The sequence below is a fragment of the Nanorana parkeri genome, unplaced genomic scaffold, assembly GCF_000935625.1.
Source record: "Nanorana parkeri isolate BGI_ZX_2015 unplaced genomic scaffold, ASM93562v1 scaffold2094, whole genome shotgun sequence".
Taxonomy (NCBI): domain Eukaryota; kingdom Metazoa; phylum Chordata; class Amphibia; order Anura; family Dicroglossidae; genus Nanorana; species Nanorana parkeri.
In genome coordinates this window covers 34,820-52,874 of record NW_017308362.1, presented here as the reverse complement: position 1 = coordinate 52,874, position 18,055 = coordinate 34,820, and the positions used below count along the sequence as shown (strand labels likewise).

Below are 18,055 nucleotides of genomic sequence, written 5' to 3'. Positions count from 1 at the left end.
AGAGCAGAGTTACAGAACATATTCACATTTGTTGTATTTATTGTAAATGGCATCCCAACACATTGTACAGAAAGCTCCTTTCCCTGCCTATATGTCCAGCTGTTAACCCCAACAAATGGTGGGTTCATTGATCAAAAAACGGGTTTGAAAGATGTGTTTTTGATCCATTGAGGTGCAATGGCAGCCCATACATGATGAAGAGGCTTCGCTAACTCAACACGAGTTAACACATGTGTTTTAAAGTGTTACTAAACCCTCCATATTAAAAAAATATATATATTTGTTTGCAGCCTGTCAGTTCGTTATATTCAGCCTTTATAATATCTCTACCCTCCATTGCTGTTAATAGGATGGCTCTGCTCCTTTGTAGGGTGTCCTCGAGCCACCCTTGCCACCCTGTGCACACTTCTGGCCGCACTACATCCCAATAGGCCAGCAGCCCTTCAAGTGACATTAAACCCTCAGATTTTTTACCATAAAACAATACTGTAATGTGTGCCTTACTGTAATCCATGGTTGTTTCCCTTCTCTTTGCTGCTCTTCCTTTTACATCTGCATCTGTTCTCATGCTCTGCAGAACTTCTGTTTTGCAGCAGACTGCCTTGTCTCAGGAATGGATACACAGTGTCTGTGTATACGTTTGTATAGGCTTGTAACCTGAGCCAGCACTACAGGAAGAGGCCCTGAGCTGAAAAGGGAAGTTCTCCCCAAGCATGAGAAGACATGAGGATTTAAAAGGAAGAGCAGCAAAGAGAAGGCAAACAACCATGGATTACAGTAAGGCGCACATTACAGTATTGGTTTATGTTAAAAAATCTGAGGGTTTAATGTCACTTTAAGTCCAACATTCAAAGCCATGTACCTCCTCCACCTCCAACGGTTTGGTTAGAGCGGCTGCTGAGACAGTACTGAATGGCGATGATGTGAAGTGTACAATGCACACACTCCAACTGGATGTTTGAGGAAGCGGTACAGCTGGAAGCCAGCCGCACTAAAAACACCAGGTGTAAGTGTTTCTGGACTCTTTGAAAAACAAATATTTTATGTCCTATGCTTAAATGGCCAATACAAATGTAATTAGGATAAAAACTATGAGGCTTTAAAGTGACATTAAACAAATACATTCAAGTACCTTAAAGGAGAACTATGAGATGAGTGATTTCTACTCACCTCATAGTTCTAGCCGACCTGTGACAATGAGACTGTCACAGGTCGTCTCAGTAGATCGGGAGGTGAGCGAACAGATACCGGCGTTCGCTCACCTCTCGATCCTGTCACGGCTCTCTGCCGTGACAGGGGAGGGGCTGGATTCCCCCCTCTCCAATCCGCCAGCGCTGACTGGCGGAACGGACGGGGGAGGGGGCGGGTACAGCTGGCTCTGCCTCTAGATAGGTAGAGCCAGCTGTCACTCACGCAGCTAGGCGGATCTCGACATCGATGTCTCAGTATACCGCGAGCTGTAGCTCGCGGTATACTGAGCTTAGGGTAACGGGAGGACGCTAGTTTGTGTCCTCCCGTTACCCTAAGGAGAAGTATGGGGGAAAACACTGGCCCCATAGTTCTCCTTTAACTATTAAGAAAATGTAGATCATTTGTGTATCACTCGGCTCTAGATCCTTATATCACCTCTGAATTCGTACTGACACTGTCCTTCCTCCTGGAGGGTGGCTAATTTTGTTCCACATGGTCCCTGTGTGTGTTGTAAAGTAGTCACCGCTCCAAACTCACTCCCGTCATGAACTACAATCTCATGTTTAGTTTACTAATTTGTATTAAGATTTGTAGTCCATCATGGAGTGAGCTTGGAGCGGTGGCTACTTGACAACACACACAGGGACCATGGAGAACAAAAGTAGCTCCAACTTTTATTCTGTATTCTGCATAATTAAAATGAGAGTGTTATTTCACTGGTTATAGCAAACCGTTCAGTATCACTGATAAATGAATAGGCAACAACAGGTGATAATCCGTGTCTTTCATTTTACAAAATGTTACTGCAGGTTGTGCCTACGGTGTGCTATATCCAACTTTTTAGAAACATGGCAGCTGAGGAACATGCCCTCCATCCCACAACCTTCATTGAATCGGCTCTTCATTGCACTATAGAATGCAGTAAAGTGCTTGAAGTCTGAACTGGCAGAACTCATCAGTTGTAAACTAGATTTGAACACTATCTGTCCTAACAAAGAGTTAAAGAACGAGAACTTTGTTTCTTGCATTATACAGTATGTTAATGAGGGGGAGTTCACTCTGCCCCCCACCTTGTGTCTTGGGGACAGACTAAATTAAATTGTTCAGAGTAGCTTTCAGTCTGCTCAAAGGCCTGCTCCAAAGAGACATTGAAAAGGTAAGATTTTGTAAGATTTATATAGCCCAACACCCGAGGACATGCAATTATGGGCAACGGGCAGATGTTTTTTTTTCTGCATTTAGCCCTAGCTATACAGCCGCCCAGATCACTATAGTATACTATAGTATAGTGCTGTACTATAGCACTCTGCTCGTCTGTCCCCCCTGCTTTTCCCGCCGTGGTTTTCAGTGTCCCCCGCTCTTCTGGACCACAACAATGATTTCAGGATGGAGAGCGGAAAGCAGACTGGAAAACGTCTGTTCTCTGATCTGCTCTGTGGGATCAGCGAGACAGGAGCGCTGTACTCGCAATGATGGAGCACAATGCTGTGCTTGATCTTCTGTATCGGAGGGCAGGCTTCATAAAGAGAACCTGTCACCTACAAACACTATCCCATAGGAGCATGTTATCCCCTGTGTGATAACAATAAAGTTAAGTGAAAAAATCTTAATGCATTCAAGTACCTTAACTAATAACAAAAATGTATATTATTTGTGTATCACTCGGCTGTAGATCCTCAAATCATCTCAAATCATAATATAATTTAAAAAAACTTTGTTAACAATGAAGGTACTTGAACGCATTTTTAAGATTTAACTTCTGAGTTTAGTGTCACTGTAAAGCTTCATTTCAAATAAAACTAAAGAAAGAATGTAATTGGTTGCTTTGCACAACACAGAGTATTTGTTTCAGACATGTTTGGCACATTTGACTAATATATCCAATTTATCAAAGCCCATTGCAGGACAAACAAAAAAGTATGTGCTAAATTGTATCTAGGGGGATGGAGTAAAGCAGATTTATTTCAGCTTTTTGAGCACTTAACCCCTTCGGTGTGGGGGTAGCCCCACTGCAAGGGTACTTTTTTGTTTGGCTGGAGATGGGCTTTAAATGGGGTCAGAAGGAAGAGGGGAGTGATGCCCATGGCAGCCAATCAAATGTTTGCTTTTCTATTTCACCTTGCATTACAAAATGAAAGCTGTAATATGACTGGCAGCAATGGGAAATATACTGAGGATTGATTTTCTAAGCATAATACACTGAAGACTGCTTTTCTTACAGGATAAACTAATCTGCGTTGTCATAGATATGAGCAATTCAAAGTAATCTCAAATGATAAAAGGAATAGTACTTACATTTGTTTACTCCAGACAGTGTGAAGACCTTCAGTATCCAAAGCCATCTACAAGATACAAACAGATTCACAAATATGAAATTGTAACCTTCATCTATAGTGCATTCCACAGAGCAAATTCTGATCAATCTATAGAATCGCTTCTGCATGCCATACCTGAAAGAAGAGCAGCTTCAGCAGGCTTGGAAGCAATATAATGCTTAGTATTAGCCTTTCTCAGGACTGGCATAACGTTGTATAGAGGGAGGACACAGTGTGCGTGTAATCCCATAGACATCAGTAAATTGGGATCCTCTTAATCAGCTTTCTTAACATGGCTTATAAACCTGGTCACAAAACAGACTTGTATGACATGGCAAAATCCCACTTCTCGATGACACACAGAAAACTAACTGGAAACACATGAGTTAACTAAACATTATACAGTACTTATTAACCCCTTCATGACCGAAGCCTTTAAAAAAAAATTTTGTTAAAATGTTATAATCCACATTTTAGGCCTTAAAATTACTTAAAACCCCCAAACATTATATATTTTCTGAAAGCCCAGACCCTATAGATTAAAATGGTGGCAGGTGCAAATTTTTATGTTGCACGATATTAGCGCAACTCCTTATCAAACCCCAATATTTAGTGAAAAATGCACTTAAATGCCCCATAACACAATAACATACCCATTTTTAAATAAAATATAAAAGATGAGGTTACAATGAGTAAAAAGATACCCAACATGGCTAGGTAAAAAATTGTGTGTGTCCGTAAAACTGGGAAAAAATTCAGTACCCCAAAAAATCCATAGACAACGCTTTAAAAGCTCCCACATGTCATCAGTTTAGAGATACACATAAATATTGGCCCTAGAGTTATTGATCTCACTCCAGCGTGCATGGCGATACCCAAGATGTGTAGCGCGATCATCGTTTTCATACGTAGGCGCGTGTTTACGTAAAGATGTATGTGCTCGTGGGGGACTTTAAACATTTTTTATTTAATATTAATTTTAAAAACAGTTTAAAAAAAAACTTTACTTGAATAGGGGGGCTTACAAGCCCAGCGTCCCCCGACACGCGAGATGCCAGTCCCGGGCCCATAGGAGGGGCAGCGAAGCACGGGAAACAGGGGGGGGGAGTGGGGCGGGGGGGCGTTTACCGGCCCGTAGAAGCGATCTGGCGACAGCTGAGTCACCAGAATTGCTTCTATTGTTATGCCGTCTGTCGGCTTTACATATGTAAACAGTTTTGCCGCCGGGAGTCTGTTTAAACGAGCCCGATGCCAGTGACGTAACTGGTCATGAAGGGGTTAAAGAATGAATAGATGATTCTTGCATAAGCCGATAGTGATTGGCTCTGTTTGAAGATATGAGATATGGATGGTGGAGCAATCTGCAGGATTCAGTGACATTAAACGCTCAATTCCCCCCATGCTGCTGTAACTAAAGGAGAACTGAGATGAGTGATTTGCACTCATCTTCATAGTTAGAGCCGACCTGTGACATTGAAATTGTCACAGGTCGGCTCTATAGATCGGGAAGTTAGCAAACACATATGGTTGCTCACTCACTTTCTGATCATCTGTCTGCAGAGAACGGTGACTGTCAGTCACCACTCCCCACAAGGATTCCCCCTCCAGCGCTCAGCAGTCCCCCTCAGCAGTCCCTCCACCGCTGGTGCCGGTCTCTGATCCAGCACAGACTGGTGTTTCTTCCTGTGTGCCACGGAGTCTGCCCATGGTGCACGCTCCCAGGTGTGTGCATTCACTTCAACTGTGTCTCTCCTCTTCTCCCCTCCAGTGATATAGACTGTGCATGCGCTCGCACACACTTCCTCCTGCAAGACCGTTCGTAAAGATGTGCTCTGCAGCCGGGAGCGAGTGGCACAGAGCTAGGTAAGTTATTGTCTATTTGACAATTTTTTTAAATATCAAAAATAATAATAATAAAAAAATACTAGAGTTCAGCTTACATAGTTACATAGTTAGTCAGGTTGAAAGATAGCAAGCAGTAGATATATGCAAAAACATTAAAAAAAAAAACCTTTTCAAAAGAGCTTAAACTTACCTTACCGCAGTCTTCGCTGCATGCTCCCATCCCAGCATCTGAAGAGTCTCGGGCGGCCGCAAAGGATCTTGGGGCGAGCGCATGCACACTTCAGATGTTCGGCCGGGAGACGAGGAGAGACACAAGGTAAGTCTATGGAGCATCGTGCACCCGCACAGACTCCGTGGGACATCAGAGGAGGACAGAGGAGTCAGCGCTGGATCGGAGACCCGCACCAGCGCTGGAGGGACAGCTGAAAAGGACAGTAAGGCCTTGTTCACACCAAACGCGTTCCAGAAGCAGAGCAGTTACAGACCGGATCAAAACTGCGTCCAATGTATTCCAATGGTATTTTGGGCTCTAGTTCACACCGCAGCGTTCAGTTCCAGAGCAAGTTAAAAAACTGCAGCAAGCCCTATTTTACCTGCTCTGGAGCGCTCTGGAACGCATGCAAACACATCAAAAACGCATGCAAATGCCCTGGAACGCACTGAAAGCCCATTTTAAACTAAAAAACAAACCAAAAACGACACTGAACGCATCAAAAACACGGCAAAGATGTTGGCACAACCCCCTGCACTGCGTGTGCAAAAACTCATGCAGATCTGGTCTGCATTTGGTGTGAATAAGGCCTTAAGAAGAAGATGATCGGATTAAAAGACATCATTTAGGCCTTGTTCACACCAAGCGTGTTCCAGGAGCAGATCTGTTACAGAGCGGATCAAAACTGCGTCCAATGTATTCCAATGGTATTTTGGGCTCTAGTTCACACCACAGCGTTCAGTTCCAGAGCATGTAAAAAAAAACTGCAGCAAGCCCTATTTTACCCGCTCTGGAACGCATGCAAACACATCAAAAGCGCATGCAAGCGCCCTGGAACGCACTGAAAGCCCATTTTCAGCCAAAAATGGCCCGGAACGAATCAAAAACGCGGCAAAAACGCAGCACAACCCACTATACTGCGGTGCAGAAACTCATGCAGATCTGGTCTGCATTTGGTGTGAACAAGTCCTTAAGGTAAGTCCCTACAGCATGATTGGGAAGAAAACTTTGACTTTAATGTCACTTTAACCACTTGTTTTTTTTTATTATTTACTATGTTAAGGAAAAAAACACAAACATTAAAAAAAGTTTCCTTTGGCTTTCTATTTGAATAAAAATTCCGGGGCACTGCAAATTCCCCCCAAAATGACCAGTGTTTGGAAAGTTGACACCCCAAGGTAATCTGATTTTTGCCACTTTTTTTGTGTACTGAAGAAACATGCCAGTATTGAGGGGGTTAAAACATAGAGCTTGGCATGGGTGCACTAGATACAGCTCGTAAAGGTCATATGCTGAGGGAGGAGGAGGTGAAGGGGTTAATGTACAGGTCACATACAGTAAGAGAAGAAGAGTTAATATACAGGTCAGTGGTCACTGAATGGAGAGGCTGGAGATCCGATGCATACTTCCCAATTTTCTGAGATAAAAAGGAAGGGAATTTATCAAAATTGGAGCAGACAAAAACTGGAGCAGCTGTGCATTGCGACCAATCAGCTTCTCTCTTTCATTTTCAACTCTTAACTGAACAAACTGAAGAGAGAAGTTGATTGGTTGCCATGGACAACTGCTCCAGATTCTGTCTGCTCGAGTATTGATAAATCCCCCCACAATGTATTTTGCCAATGGACGCACCCCTGCCATGTCTCCAGTAAAGGTGCCCATACACTGCACGATTCTCGTACGAGAATCGCGGGAAATCCCGCGATCGTACGATAATCGTGCAGTGTATGGAAGGCGTGCGACCGTTTCTAATGTACGGTCGCACGACTTTTGTATTTCGAGCATGTTGGAAAACCAGCCGAGAATCATACGATTTTCGGCTGGTTTTTAACATGATCGAGAGATGACTGTCGAACAGGCCGGTGTGCGCACTGCCCGTTCAGCATTGCAGCCATTGGAAGCCCACCCCTCAGCGGGGGGCGCTTGCGATGATCGCAAGTATGATCTGTCTGTCCAAGATGGGCAGATCGTACGTTTTTTGAATTACTTTACAACCCTCGCAAGACAAATGTCTTGCGAGGGTTGTAAAGTGTATGGGCACCTTAACACAGACCATTAAGATTTTATATGCCAAAATGATTGGTTAAACCCAGAATTGTTTCACCATTTATTTTCCTTTATACTGAACTTGAAATAGAAAATGGGATAATTAAGACATAAGATGAAGGTTTTAGTACAAAATGACACTTTTAGAGGTTGAATAGAACATTTTGAACCATAGCTGTACATCAGTTGTGATGAGCCGAACACTCCCCTGTTTGGTTCTAATTCCTACTTTAGAACATAGAAAAAGTTCTATCTTGAACTTAGAACTCAATGTAAGTGTAATCAACCAGAACTCGCAAAATCAAATGTCACCATTTTGAAGGCTCATATACAAGTTATAGGCCATAAAAAGTGTATGGGGATCCGGGTACTGCCCTGGGGGACAGGAATCAATGAAAAAAACACTTATAAAAAATACAATTTTTGAAGGACCAGTGATTTTAGCATTCTTAAAGTGAAACAATAAAAATGAAAAATTCCTTTAAATATCATGCCTGGGGGGTACCCTTAAACTGCCTGTGAAGTGGCGCATCTTTGCGGTGTATAGAACCTGCTGCAGCAAAAATAACATTTATACAGAAAAAAATAACATTTAAATTGCCAGTAATTGATTTTCCTTTAATCTTGTAAACAACTGCTTGGGGAGGCAGCCCGTATGAAGAGGACAAATTTTAGGACACGTTTAGAGATTATTTGGATAAATTCTGGTGACTCTTTTGCAGATGTTGGATGAAAGTTACAACAGGTGCTTTAAAATTGGGCCTTGGCGGTGCCTTCACACCGAAACCATTCAGTTATTCTGGAGGAGTGCAGGATTGGACCCTGCTCTGACATTTCAAATTATATATACCTGTCTCCTTGTTGGCCTTTCAGACATGATATGGGGCTTTTTATACATTTTTATTAGAGAATGTGAGATGGGAAATTGCGTGTAAGTAGCCTTATATAGTGTGGGGCTGGGACTTAGCTGTGAGCCATGATTGGGCTAAGTCATCATTACTTTGCTAGACTTGTGCGCCGTCCAAAAATTTGTTCTGTTTCGTTTCGTAATATCCGTTATTTCGTATTTCGTAATTCGTGTCAAAACTCAATTCGGATTCGTACGAAATACGAAGTTTCGTTAGTGGCTGTTATATTTTCGTAGATGTACGAACATTCGTTATGATGACGTTAAAAAGCAAAATACCTTTAATATTGGAGTCGATGTGGTAGTTGTTTTTTCTAGCTGAAATACGAATTCCGTTAACGGATTCCGTATCCGAATTTCGTAATTTCGTATTTCCTGCCTATTTTGCAACTCAGCTCAGCAGCAGAAGAGAAAACCCATTGGATGGTCAGTCAACCAAAACGAAATACGAATTCCGTTAACGGATTCCGTATCCGAATTTCGGATTTAGAAAAAAACTACCATCAATCAATTACGATATAAATGTACATTGCTTTTTACCTTCAATATAACGGATGTTCGTAACGGAACGAAATTCCGTAACGGAATTTCGTATTTCCTGCCTGTATGTATTGTAATGCAACCCTCAGCAGCAGCGGATCTGTATTTCGGATTTAAAAAAAAAATCTTGTCATGTTGTTCAACCTCATTTACAGGGGTAATATTAGTTCCCATTTCAAAGAAATTCGAATCCGAAATTCGGAACAGAATTTCGTATTTCGGATATATAATTCGGAAAATGCAATTCGGATTCGGATGCTTCAGGAAAATTTGTACGAATTTCAAGTCGTAACGAAACGAATCGCACATGTACATGTACATGCACATGTATTGCACATTACACAGTACTGTGCCCTGATTGCGCAAAGTCTTGCACCTGACCTGTGGTCAGGTGCATTGGTTTACCCAATCAGGGCTCTCCAATGCAATTAGTGCATTGTGGGTTGTTCAGCAGGCGAACAGCCCGCACCCTGACAGTTCGTGTGTTCGCCAATCACACAAACTGCCGCTGTTCGAGCCCATGCCTATACATCAGACCAAAAAGAGAGACAACCAAAGAGGAAAGAGGGACAGGGGGATTTGGTTCCAAATGACAAACACAGACATATCTATGATCAGGGGCGTAACTAGAAATCACAGGGCCCCGTAGCAAAATTTTGTATGGGGCCCTGTGATTGCTAGTTATGGCACTTGCAGAGCCCACCTGAGAGTGACCCTGCAGAGCCCACCATAGACAATCTATAGTGTGCTCTGCAGGGTCTCAGATGGGCTGCAAACCTTACCAGTCAGCGCTGTCCGCCTCTTTGGTCGCCGGGCCCCGCCTCCTCTTCCGCCCCGGGCCCCGCCTCCTTCTATCGACGGGCCCACCTCCTCTTACATCACTGGCCCCACCTGCTCTTAGGTCGCTGGCCAGTGATGTAAGAGGAGGCGGGGTTGCTCGTAGGCGGGCCCCGCCTCCTCCTTCACTGCTGCGGTCCGAGAACTCGATGAGTTCGAACTTTCGATCGAACACCTGTGTAACCGGCTTCTTCTGCTGCAGCTGCTGGCTGTCACTGACACAGCCGCTGCGGAGCTGTGTCAGTGACAGCCAGCACCCTGATATGCCATAGCGACCCACACGGCATTAGAGGGATGACCTGGCCGGGCCCCCCTGTGCCCGGCCCCAAAGCGGCCACCTGGGTCGCTATGGCGATTGTTACGCCACTGTCTATGATCAATCACAGTGATGCCAAGGTACAGAGCTCCTTAGATCAACATTATACTCTTGGGGAAATTTATCAAAACTGGAGCAGCCAGAATCTGGGGATGTTGCCCATGGCAACCAATCAGCATCTCTCTTCCGTTTGTTCAGTTAAGATTTGAAAATGAGAGCTAGAAGTTGATTGGTTGCAATGCAAATCCGCTCCAGATTTTGTCTGCTCCAGTTTTGATAAATTATCCCCCACCGTGTCTGTGAACAGAGCTGATGGAGGAAAGCATTACCGGGCACAATGCCTGCCCAATGGTTTTTCTGCTGTGCCGTTTATAAACAGCAGTACAGAAACAGACATCCACCACTCTGTGTTCTAAAATGTTCCTTGGTAAGCAAGTGGTTAAAGAAGCACCAGCACGACCTATTTGCGGCTATACATTTTAGGACACCTCAGTTGTATGCTTACTAGGTCTGTATTGCGATAAACTTCCTGACCAGTTGGGCCTGGGATAAGAAAGCAGTACCAAGAACAGACTTCTGTTTAATATGTGATATTAAACCTCAAATATTAATGAGTACCATTGGTGGTAAGATCTGTATTATGATAGTTATCCCGTAGTTGCATCTTCTGGACTTGTAGTCCTTCTGGGCTGTGTACAATCACAGGTATGAAAGGTCAGAGCAATAATTCAGACCATGTTTCGTGAGCAGGTCCCCATCACAGGGCCACCCGAACTTGGTCCAAGCAGAGAGTGGCCCTTCTGACCTGCATTTGACCTGCTTCAAGCCGGTTTTTCATTGCAATAGATTTGTATCGGAATACAAAACCTGTCTGAAGGATAGAAAAGCCAATGGATACAGTGCAACAGCTTCTTTTATATTGTACGCAAAACTTCACATGCCTTGGGACACTGAATCAAGCGGAAACAAGCGTCGGTAGGAGGAGGAGGAAATTGTCACGTGACTTTGAATAAGGCTCTTGTATATTTATAACACTTTGCAGTGTTATAAATATACAAAACAAAATTATATATATGGCTTTCTGAGATGAGAAGAAAAAACACAATAGAATCAAACCAGCTTATAAAGATTTACAAAATGTTTTTATTAACATAGAAAACATTAAACTACCCATACTACAGGGTGTCATGACTGAGTAATTGTCAAATAATCGGAGCACTGAAACTGGCCTGGCAGTAATGGGATATTATAGGCTGGTACTCAAGTGGTTAATCAACCATGGCAGCTCCCATATTCTTACTCTCACAGGTTCACTTTAAAAAATCCATGCTGAATTGGCAGCTCTGCTTGACCTTGCTATAGGGACAGAAAAATAAATTCCATTACTCTGTGAACCCTCTCCCTCTATGGCTCCATGTGCCAGGCTGTATAAAGATAAGATAGATAATACAAATACATTGGGGGGAATTATCAAAACTGGGGCAGGCAGACTCTGGAGCAGTTACCCATAGTAACCAATCAGCTTATATTTTCAGTTTGTTCAATTAATCTTTGAAAATGAAAGATAGAAGCTGATTGGTTCCCGTGCTCCAGATTCTGTCTGCTCCAATTTCTATAAATCAGTATATTGAAGTTTTGTTATTTAACGAGATCATGATCTTCGGAATGTACATAGGAGAACCACACACATGATATCACTAAAACGAGTCCTGGGTTTTCCGATGATTCTCAGCAGGAACTTCCATGACGGCGATCCACCAGCGTTATGTACTAGTTACCATAGCCACGCCAGCGCTTTGCATACGTCATCGGTGTGCGCGGCGCCGCCGCCGCCATGTTTCTGGTGGGTATGTGTCGTGGACTGGTACGTCATTAGCCGGAAGGGTGTCGTGGACCTGTAGAGAGCTCCATCTAGCAGCGTCAGTACTTCACCTGCCAGGAGGACCGACAACAGGCGAGAGCCGGGCAGGTATGTGTGTCCCGGGGGATCGTGATGAGGAATGGAGAATTGACCTTTCCGGGGGATCGTGATGAGGAATGGAGAATAGACCTTACCATGGGGTCATGTTCATCCCTATGATGGTCTATGGATGATGACTGAGCACGTCATCAGTGTCAGGATGGGGACAGGGAGGATGACGATGACAATGTATAGGGAGGCAGATCTGGTGTTCTATTCATATCCATTATACCATCACAGTGGTATAATGGATATGAATGGATGTATTTATCACAGTACAGTATGGAATGTATTAGTACCGGGAAAGACCTGATTGCACTATGCTGTGTCTCCCATCCACTGACCACAGATCAAATAATGGTCCATGGTCAGTTCATTCATAGAGGTTTTAGGCCCGCTCACATCTGCGTTGTGGTGATATTTGCAAAGATTCACGTTTTTTTTTACACTTTACCCATATCACCTTCAAGAAGTTTCAGTGGGTGCTGTAGTGACCAGCGGATAGCACCACACAGAACTATGAAGACAAAGTCGCCAGCACACCAAAGTCCACCTTGTCGATCCGTCTTTATTGATGCCAAATAAGTATGGTATCACAAGGACACGCAACGTTTCGAAACTACAATGATGGCTGATGAAGGAATCGCATATTGTTCTCAAACGTTGTGTTTCCTTGTGATACCATGCTTATCTGAAGCAGGAATGTGCGAATCCTATCACCTGACGCCAGGAACATGCAGTTCTGTGCCCCGGCAGGTGTTTACTTTTCTGCATTTAACCCCGCTCAGCTGAGCGCCTCCAAACCTGGAAGAGACATGGGGCTGGCATCTGCTTCCATGCTTGGCGTGGACACATCACAACAACAAGGAAGAGGGACTGTATCATTCCCAATGAATGATTGTGCAGCGCACCTAAGTGGGATATTGGGTTGACTTGCGATACAGCAACACAATGGTCTGAAAAGACAGTTTATGTCCTGTCAGGTATGTATTCAAGCCCGTGGTGCAAAGGCGCGGACCTTCACGTGCAGTGTGTCGTGCAATTTTCACTCCAGCAAGTCAGCTTGCGACAGCTCGCGTAGCTGAACGTGCCAAGATGAAAAATGTCAGCTTGCGTGTATAAACCCACGCCATCAGGATGCGAAAGTCCATGGAGCTGTTACGCATGAGCCCATTGGCTGACGATAAAGTCTTTTATCTGGTCGCGCTCAGCTACTCTAAGCACTCACACACTGCATGCGCACGTCTGTGCCTCGCAGCTACGCTTTGCTCTAGAGCTGCAGCTAACGATTATTTTCAAAATCGATTAGTTGGCCGATTTATTGAGTTCGATTAATCGGTTAATCGGATAAACAATAAAATACATTTTAAAACATGGCTCCAGTGATGGGACTACTAGTTTGTATTGAGATTGCAGTCCATCACAGGAGCAAGCTTCGAGTGGTGGAAGTAAAAAAGAAAACAAATAGTGTGGTGTGCAATATAGTGAAATGGAAAGTGTAAAATTATACAGCAATGAATGCAGAATGGCACCGGCTATAGAGGACTACAAATCCCAGCTATAATACATTATACAGCACAATGCAGAATACCACCAGCTATAGAGGAATACAACAAATCCCAGCAACAGTACATTATAGCTGGTGGTATTCTGCATTGCGCTGTATAATGTACTGTTGCTGGGTTTTGTAGTCCTCTATAGCTGGTGGTATCCGGCATTGCACCACTGTATAATGTACTATTGCTGGGATTTGTTGTACTCCTCTATAGCTGGTGGAATTCCGCATGACGCTGTATAATGTATTATTGCTGGGATTTTTAGTCCTCTACACAGCGCAGTGCAGAATATCACCAACTATAGAAGAGTACAACAAATCCCAGCAATACATTATACATACAGTGTATGATGTATTGCTGGGATTTGTATTCCTATGTATAATATACAGCACAATGTACCATCAGCTATAGAGGACTACAAATCCCTGCAATACATTATACATACAGTGTATAATGTATTGCTGGGATTTGTATTCCTCTGTATAATATACAGCACAATGTACCATCAGCTATAGAGGACTACAAATCCCTGCAATACATTATAGAGCACCATGTGTGGGAAAGTGCAGGCTTACCTGAGCAGTCTTCCAGCAACTTGCTTCTGAGATAGGGTCTGCCTGAGATAGGTGCGTCGTGTAAAGCGTGGATGCGGGTCTGGCAGCGGTGAGCGTGATTTGGGGAGGAGGTGCAGCGTGTGTGGAGCCGTGAACAGGGCCAACTGATCGGAAGCCGATTAATCGATTATTGAAAAAGTTGACAACTTTTTCAATAATCGATTATAATCGATTATGTCGATTAGTTGTTGCAGCCCTACTTTGCTCCGCAAGGCTTCGCGTGCAGTGTGTCACGAGCTTTACGCATTATTATTATACAGGATTTATATAGCGCCAACAGTTTGTGCAGAGCTTTACAAAATTAGGAGGACATTACGGTTCCAATAGAAGTCAAACAAAATGGTAAGGAGGGCCCTGCTCGTAAGAGCTTCAAATCTAAAACATCTACCTACATCGTTGGGTAAAGCTAAAAGAGATGGTTCAATCAGATTGTGATGCTTCTGGCTGGCTTTAAAGGTGGGGAATCATTTGACAAAGTCAGTAAAAGGAAAATGTCCAGGTGGCTATTGTTATTCTGTGGGCTCAGAGCATGGGGCTGCAGGACACCTATTGCTGACATGTTGGTGATACCTACCTATTTTGAGGTGAACGCTTTTGGAAACAGTTAGGCGTCTATAATTGAAGCAGTGAATGTGACTATCATTAAACATTGTCAAACTTGGAAGATTCACATGTAAATGTTTGCTGAATATCAGATGTACTGCTTTGTAAATATGCCTCTTAGTTTCCTTCTTCAGGCATGGCTATATTCAACAAATCTCGAAGTTACCAAAGTCCCCATTACTGGTCAGTGTCGCATAGCAATACCATTAGTTTGGCTGAACAGCAAGTAATGGAAGTTCTCTTAGTCTGCTTTTATCCTTAGCAAGTGTTAGGGGGTCTATTTAAAATATATATATATATATATTACAGCTACTCCTCCTGCGAAACTTCATGTACATTTGTTCTGTGCAAATTAACCAGCTGTTTTGAGAATGGGGCAAATGTTATTGTTCTTGGGGTATTTTCTCTTCTGGTTGAATGTTTTTCAAATGTTATGCACTAGTCAATAGGGAAAATATGTAATTATGGCCACTAGATGAGGAAATAAATACTTTATAAGTAAGAAGAGATACAATATAGCAGTGAATGCTGGAAGAAATTTACAGATAAATGTAACCAGATCCCACAGTAGTAATGATTACATTTATCTGTGAATTCCTTCCTTTGTTCTCCTACAATTGTTACATTGTGTCTCTTGTTACTAAGATGTATTTATTTCCCATCCTCTTCAGCTCCATCTAGTGGCCATAATGCAGTATTTTCCTGATTCACTACTGCCCATAATATTTGAATATTGTTTAGCTAGAATAGAAAATAGCCTTTGGAACATTTGGTGTTACCCCATTCTCACAGCTGGTTAAGCCTTAATGTTTCCAAGATGAATGAATTCTTGAATTCATGTTTGTTTTGTATGTTTGTTTTTCTTTAGCTTTGCAATAACCTGGTTTTTGTTTTTCAGAACATTTTTTAGCATATCGGCAAGCATACTGAATATGTTTGGCAGTTAATTTTATTTATTCACTTTTATCACACATTTAGACAACATGAAATAAAGCTCAAATATTGTTTTAATTGGAACAACAATCCATGGCTGGCAGCCCAGCTATCGGGGTACCAAATTGGTACAGTTCCACTTTTAAGATATATTCAAAGTGTTTCAGGTTGAAAGCCTCCCCCTACCTCTGGATTTGAGCTATGGATGTTAATGAAATCACAAAATTATGCACTAGAGTACCTAAAATTAAGGCTGGATGAAAATTAGGGTCTCAACGGCACTAAGATTGGCAAGCCGCTTTTAGTTAGTTTTAATCCATCTTTAATTTAGATACTTTAATGCATGTGATCGTGATTTCATTAACATCCATTGCTCAAGCCCTAAGTAAAGGGGAGGCTTTTCCCCCCCGAAATGTGTTGGCTATATTTGATACCAATTAACGTTTCAAAAATGCAGACATTTGTTCTAGGCACTCCTCATTACACATTCAAGAGTTGAGCGTCTGAGCTTTTTGTTTATTGTAACTGGAGAGGTAGCAGCCCAGGACCAGAACAAGGTCCACATACACTACTTTCACTGCAAATCTGTGTCCTAGAAGGAAAACGTATTCCACTTTATATCCTTTAGAACCATTTCCACATTCATCAGTCCAGCACCATCATGCATACATCAGGCTTTAACATACAGTATGTATTTAACCTGAGTTTGGCTGGAGTTACAAAATTAATGGCAATGCACATGACACTGCAGTGTGTTGTTGTACTGCGTTGTTGTCAACCGGCCTGAAAGCATTGGAGTTTCCAGTTGAATTACCCATTAATATTTTTACTCCTTTTGAATATATTCCCTACCACGAAAACATAATCTGTGCTTTTTAACTTTAGTCACACTGGTATTATTAGATTAAGATGTTACACACCTTTAGTCACATATATTGTATTTAATAACAGTGAAGAGTGAATAAGAGTGAAGAGTGATGAGATAAAGCAGATAAAACAAGCTAACTGGGAGGGCAGTAAACCGGAATCATCCAATCAGAAATTACCTCTGAATTTCTATGACAGCTGTAAATGTGAAATGTATTGGCTGCCCTGGGTTGTTAAGTTTTCTGTACCTGGAAACCTTAGGTCTTCTTAATGATAGGGTCTTCTAGCAGGATCACCGCATACTATATAAGGGGCACCTGGGAGTGCACTGCAGTATGGAGGCAGCTAACGATTATTTTCATAATCGATAAGTTGCACGATAATTTTTTCCACTAATCGATTGGTTGCATTAAAAAAAAAATTCTCTCCCTTATAATCGATTAGTTGTTGCAGCCCTACACTGCAGAAAGCACTAACGCAGAAATCTGGACAAGAACTTCAAGTGCTATTAAAGCTTATGTATGTTTTTTTCTAATGCTTGCCTTATGTGATGCCTCTCAATGTATATATTCTCTTCTTTCCACCCAATATCCTGTTTTTGGTTGTCTACTTACAGCGTCCCAAGGAGACACCCTTGTACGCGATCCCATCATACATACACTGCTTTACATTGCAGGAAGCCACCTCTTCCCCCCAGTCCTGTGTCCTCCAGTGCCATGCTCCTCCGCCCTCACTGTGTCCTCAGAAGTTCAGGAGAAGTGATACAATGTGGCGCTGGGGGACAGAGAAGAGAGAGAAGTAGATGTTTGGCACATACTATTAATCAATATTGTGCTGGGGAATGTTCCCCTGATTGAGGCGCGTCCAAAAAAGGCTAAACGGTTGTAGCCTTTAGAAGTAATCGTGTACTCTGGCTATACTGGTCGGAATAACGGGCTCCTTTTGCTGAAGGGACCCTAAGAAGCACTTGAAGTGGAGCTACACCCTCCTACCTCTTACAGCCAAAGATGGTGCCATCTTAGCCTCTATTTGGATTGCAGTTGCCATGGTGCTGAATAGGGATGTTCACATACCAAGTACCGTACTTGGTACAAGTACTGACACTGTCTAAATTGGTGGGTCAAGTTCCACCTTAACCGCCTTCCGGCCAGCCGTTGTTCAAAAACGGCCGGCTGGGAGCTCCCTGGATCTGAGCGGGCGTTTTTAAACGTCTGTTCAGCCAGGCCCACTTACGTGCGAAAACGACGATTGCTCCCAATACGCTGCACATATTATATATCGCCGCAAACATCGCAGTGAGAGCAATAATGTTAG

At 42.9% G+C, this 18,055-nt stretch overlaps 2 protein-coding genes across 2 annotated transcripts in view; one reads left to right on the top strand and one right to left on the bottom strand.

Moving 5' to 3' along the window:
- Window positions 1-13,006, bottom strand: part of LOC108800661 (tubby protein-like) — an 81,650-nt gene extending 68,644 nt beyond the window's left edge. Inside the window, exons 1-2 of the mRNA XM_018572654.1 lie at window positions 12,973-13,006; window positions 11,987-12,140 (exon numbers count right to left, since the gene is read on the bottom strand). Of these exons, the coding sequence (XP_018428156.1) occupies window positions 11,987-12,140; window positions 12,973-13,006 (188 nt within the window). The remainder of the gene's footprint in view (window positions 1-11,986; window positions 12,141-12,972) is intronic.
- The window catches only part of LOC108800660 (nucleobindin-2-like), a gene marked incomplete at its 3' end in the record, with an annotated part of 40,524 nt that continues 34,519 nt past the window's right edge, over window positions 12,051-18,055 (top strand). The window contains exon 1 of the mRNA XM_018572653.1: window positions 12,051-12,177. The remainder of the gene's footprint in view (window positions 12,178-18,055) is intronic.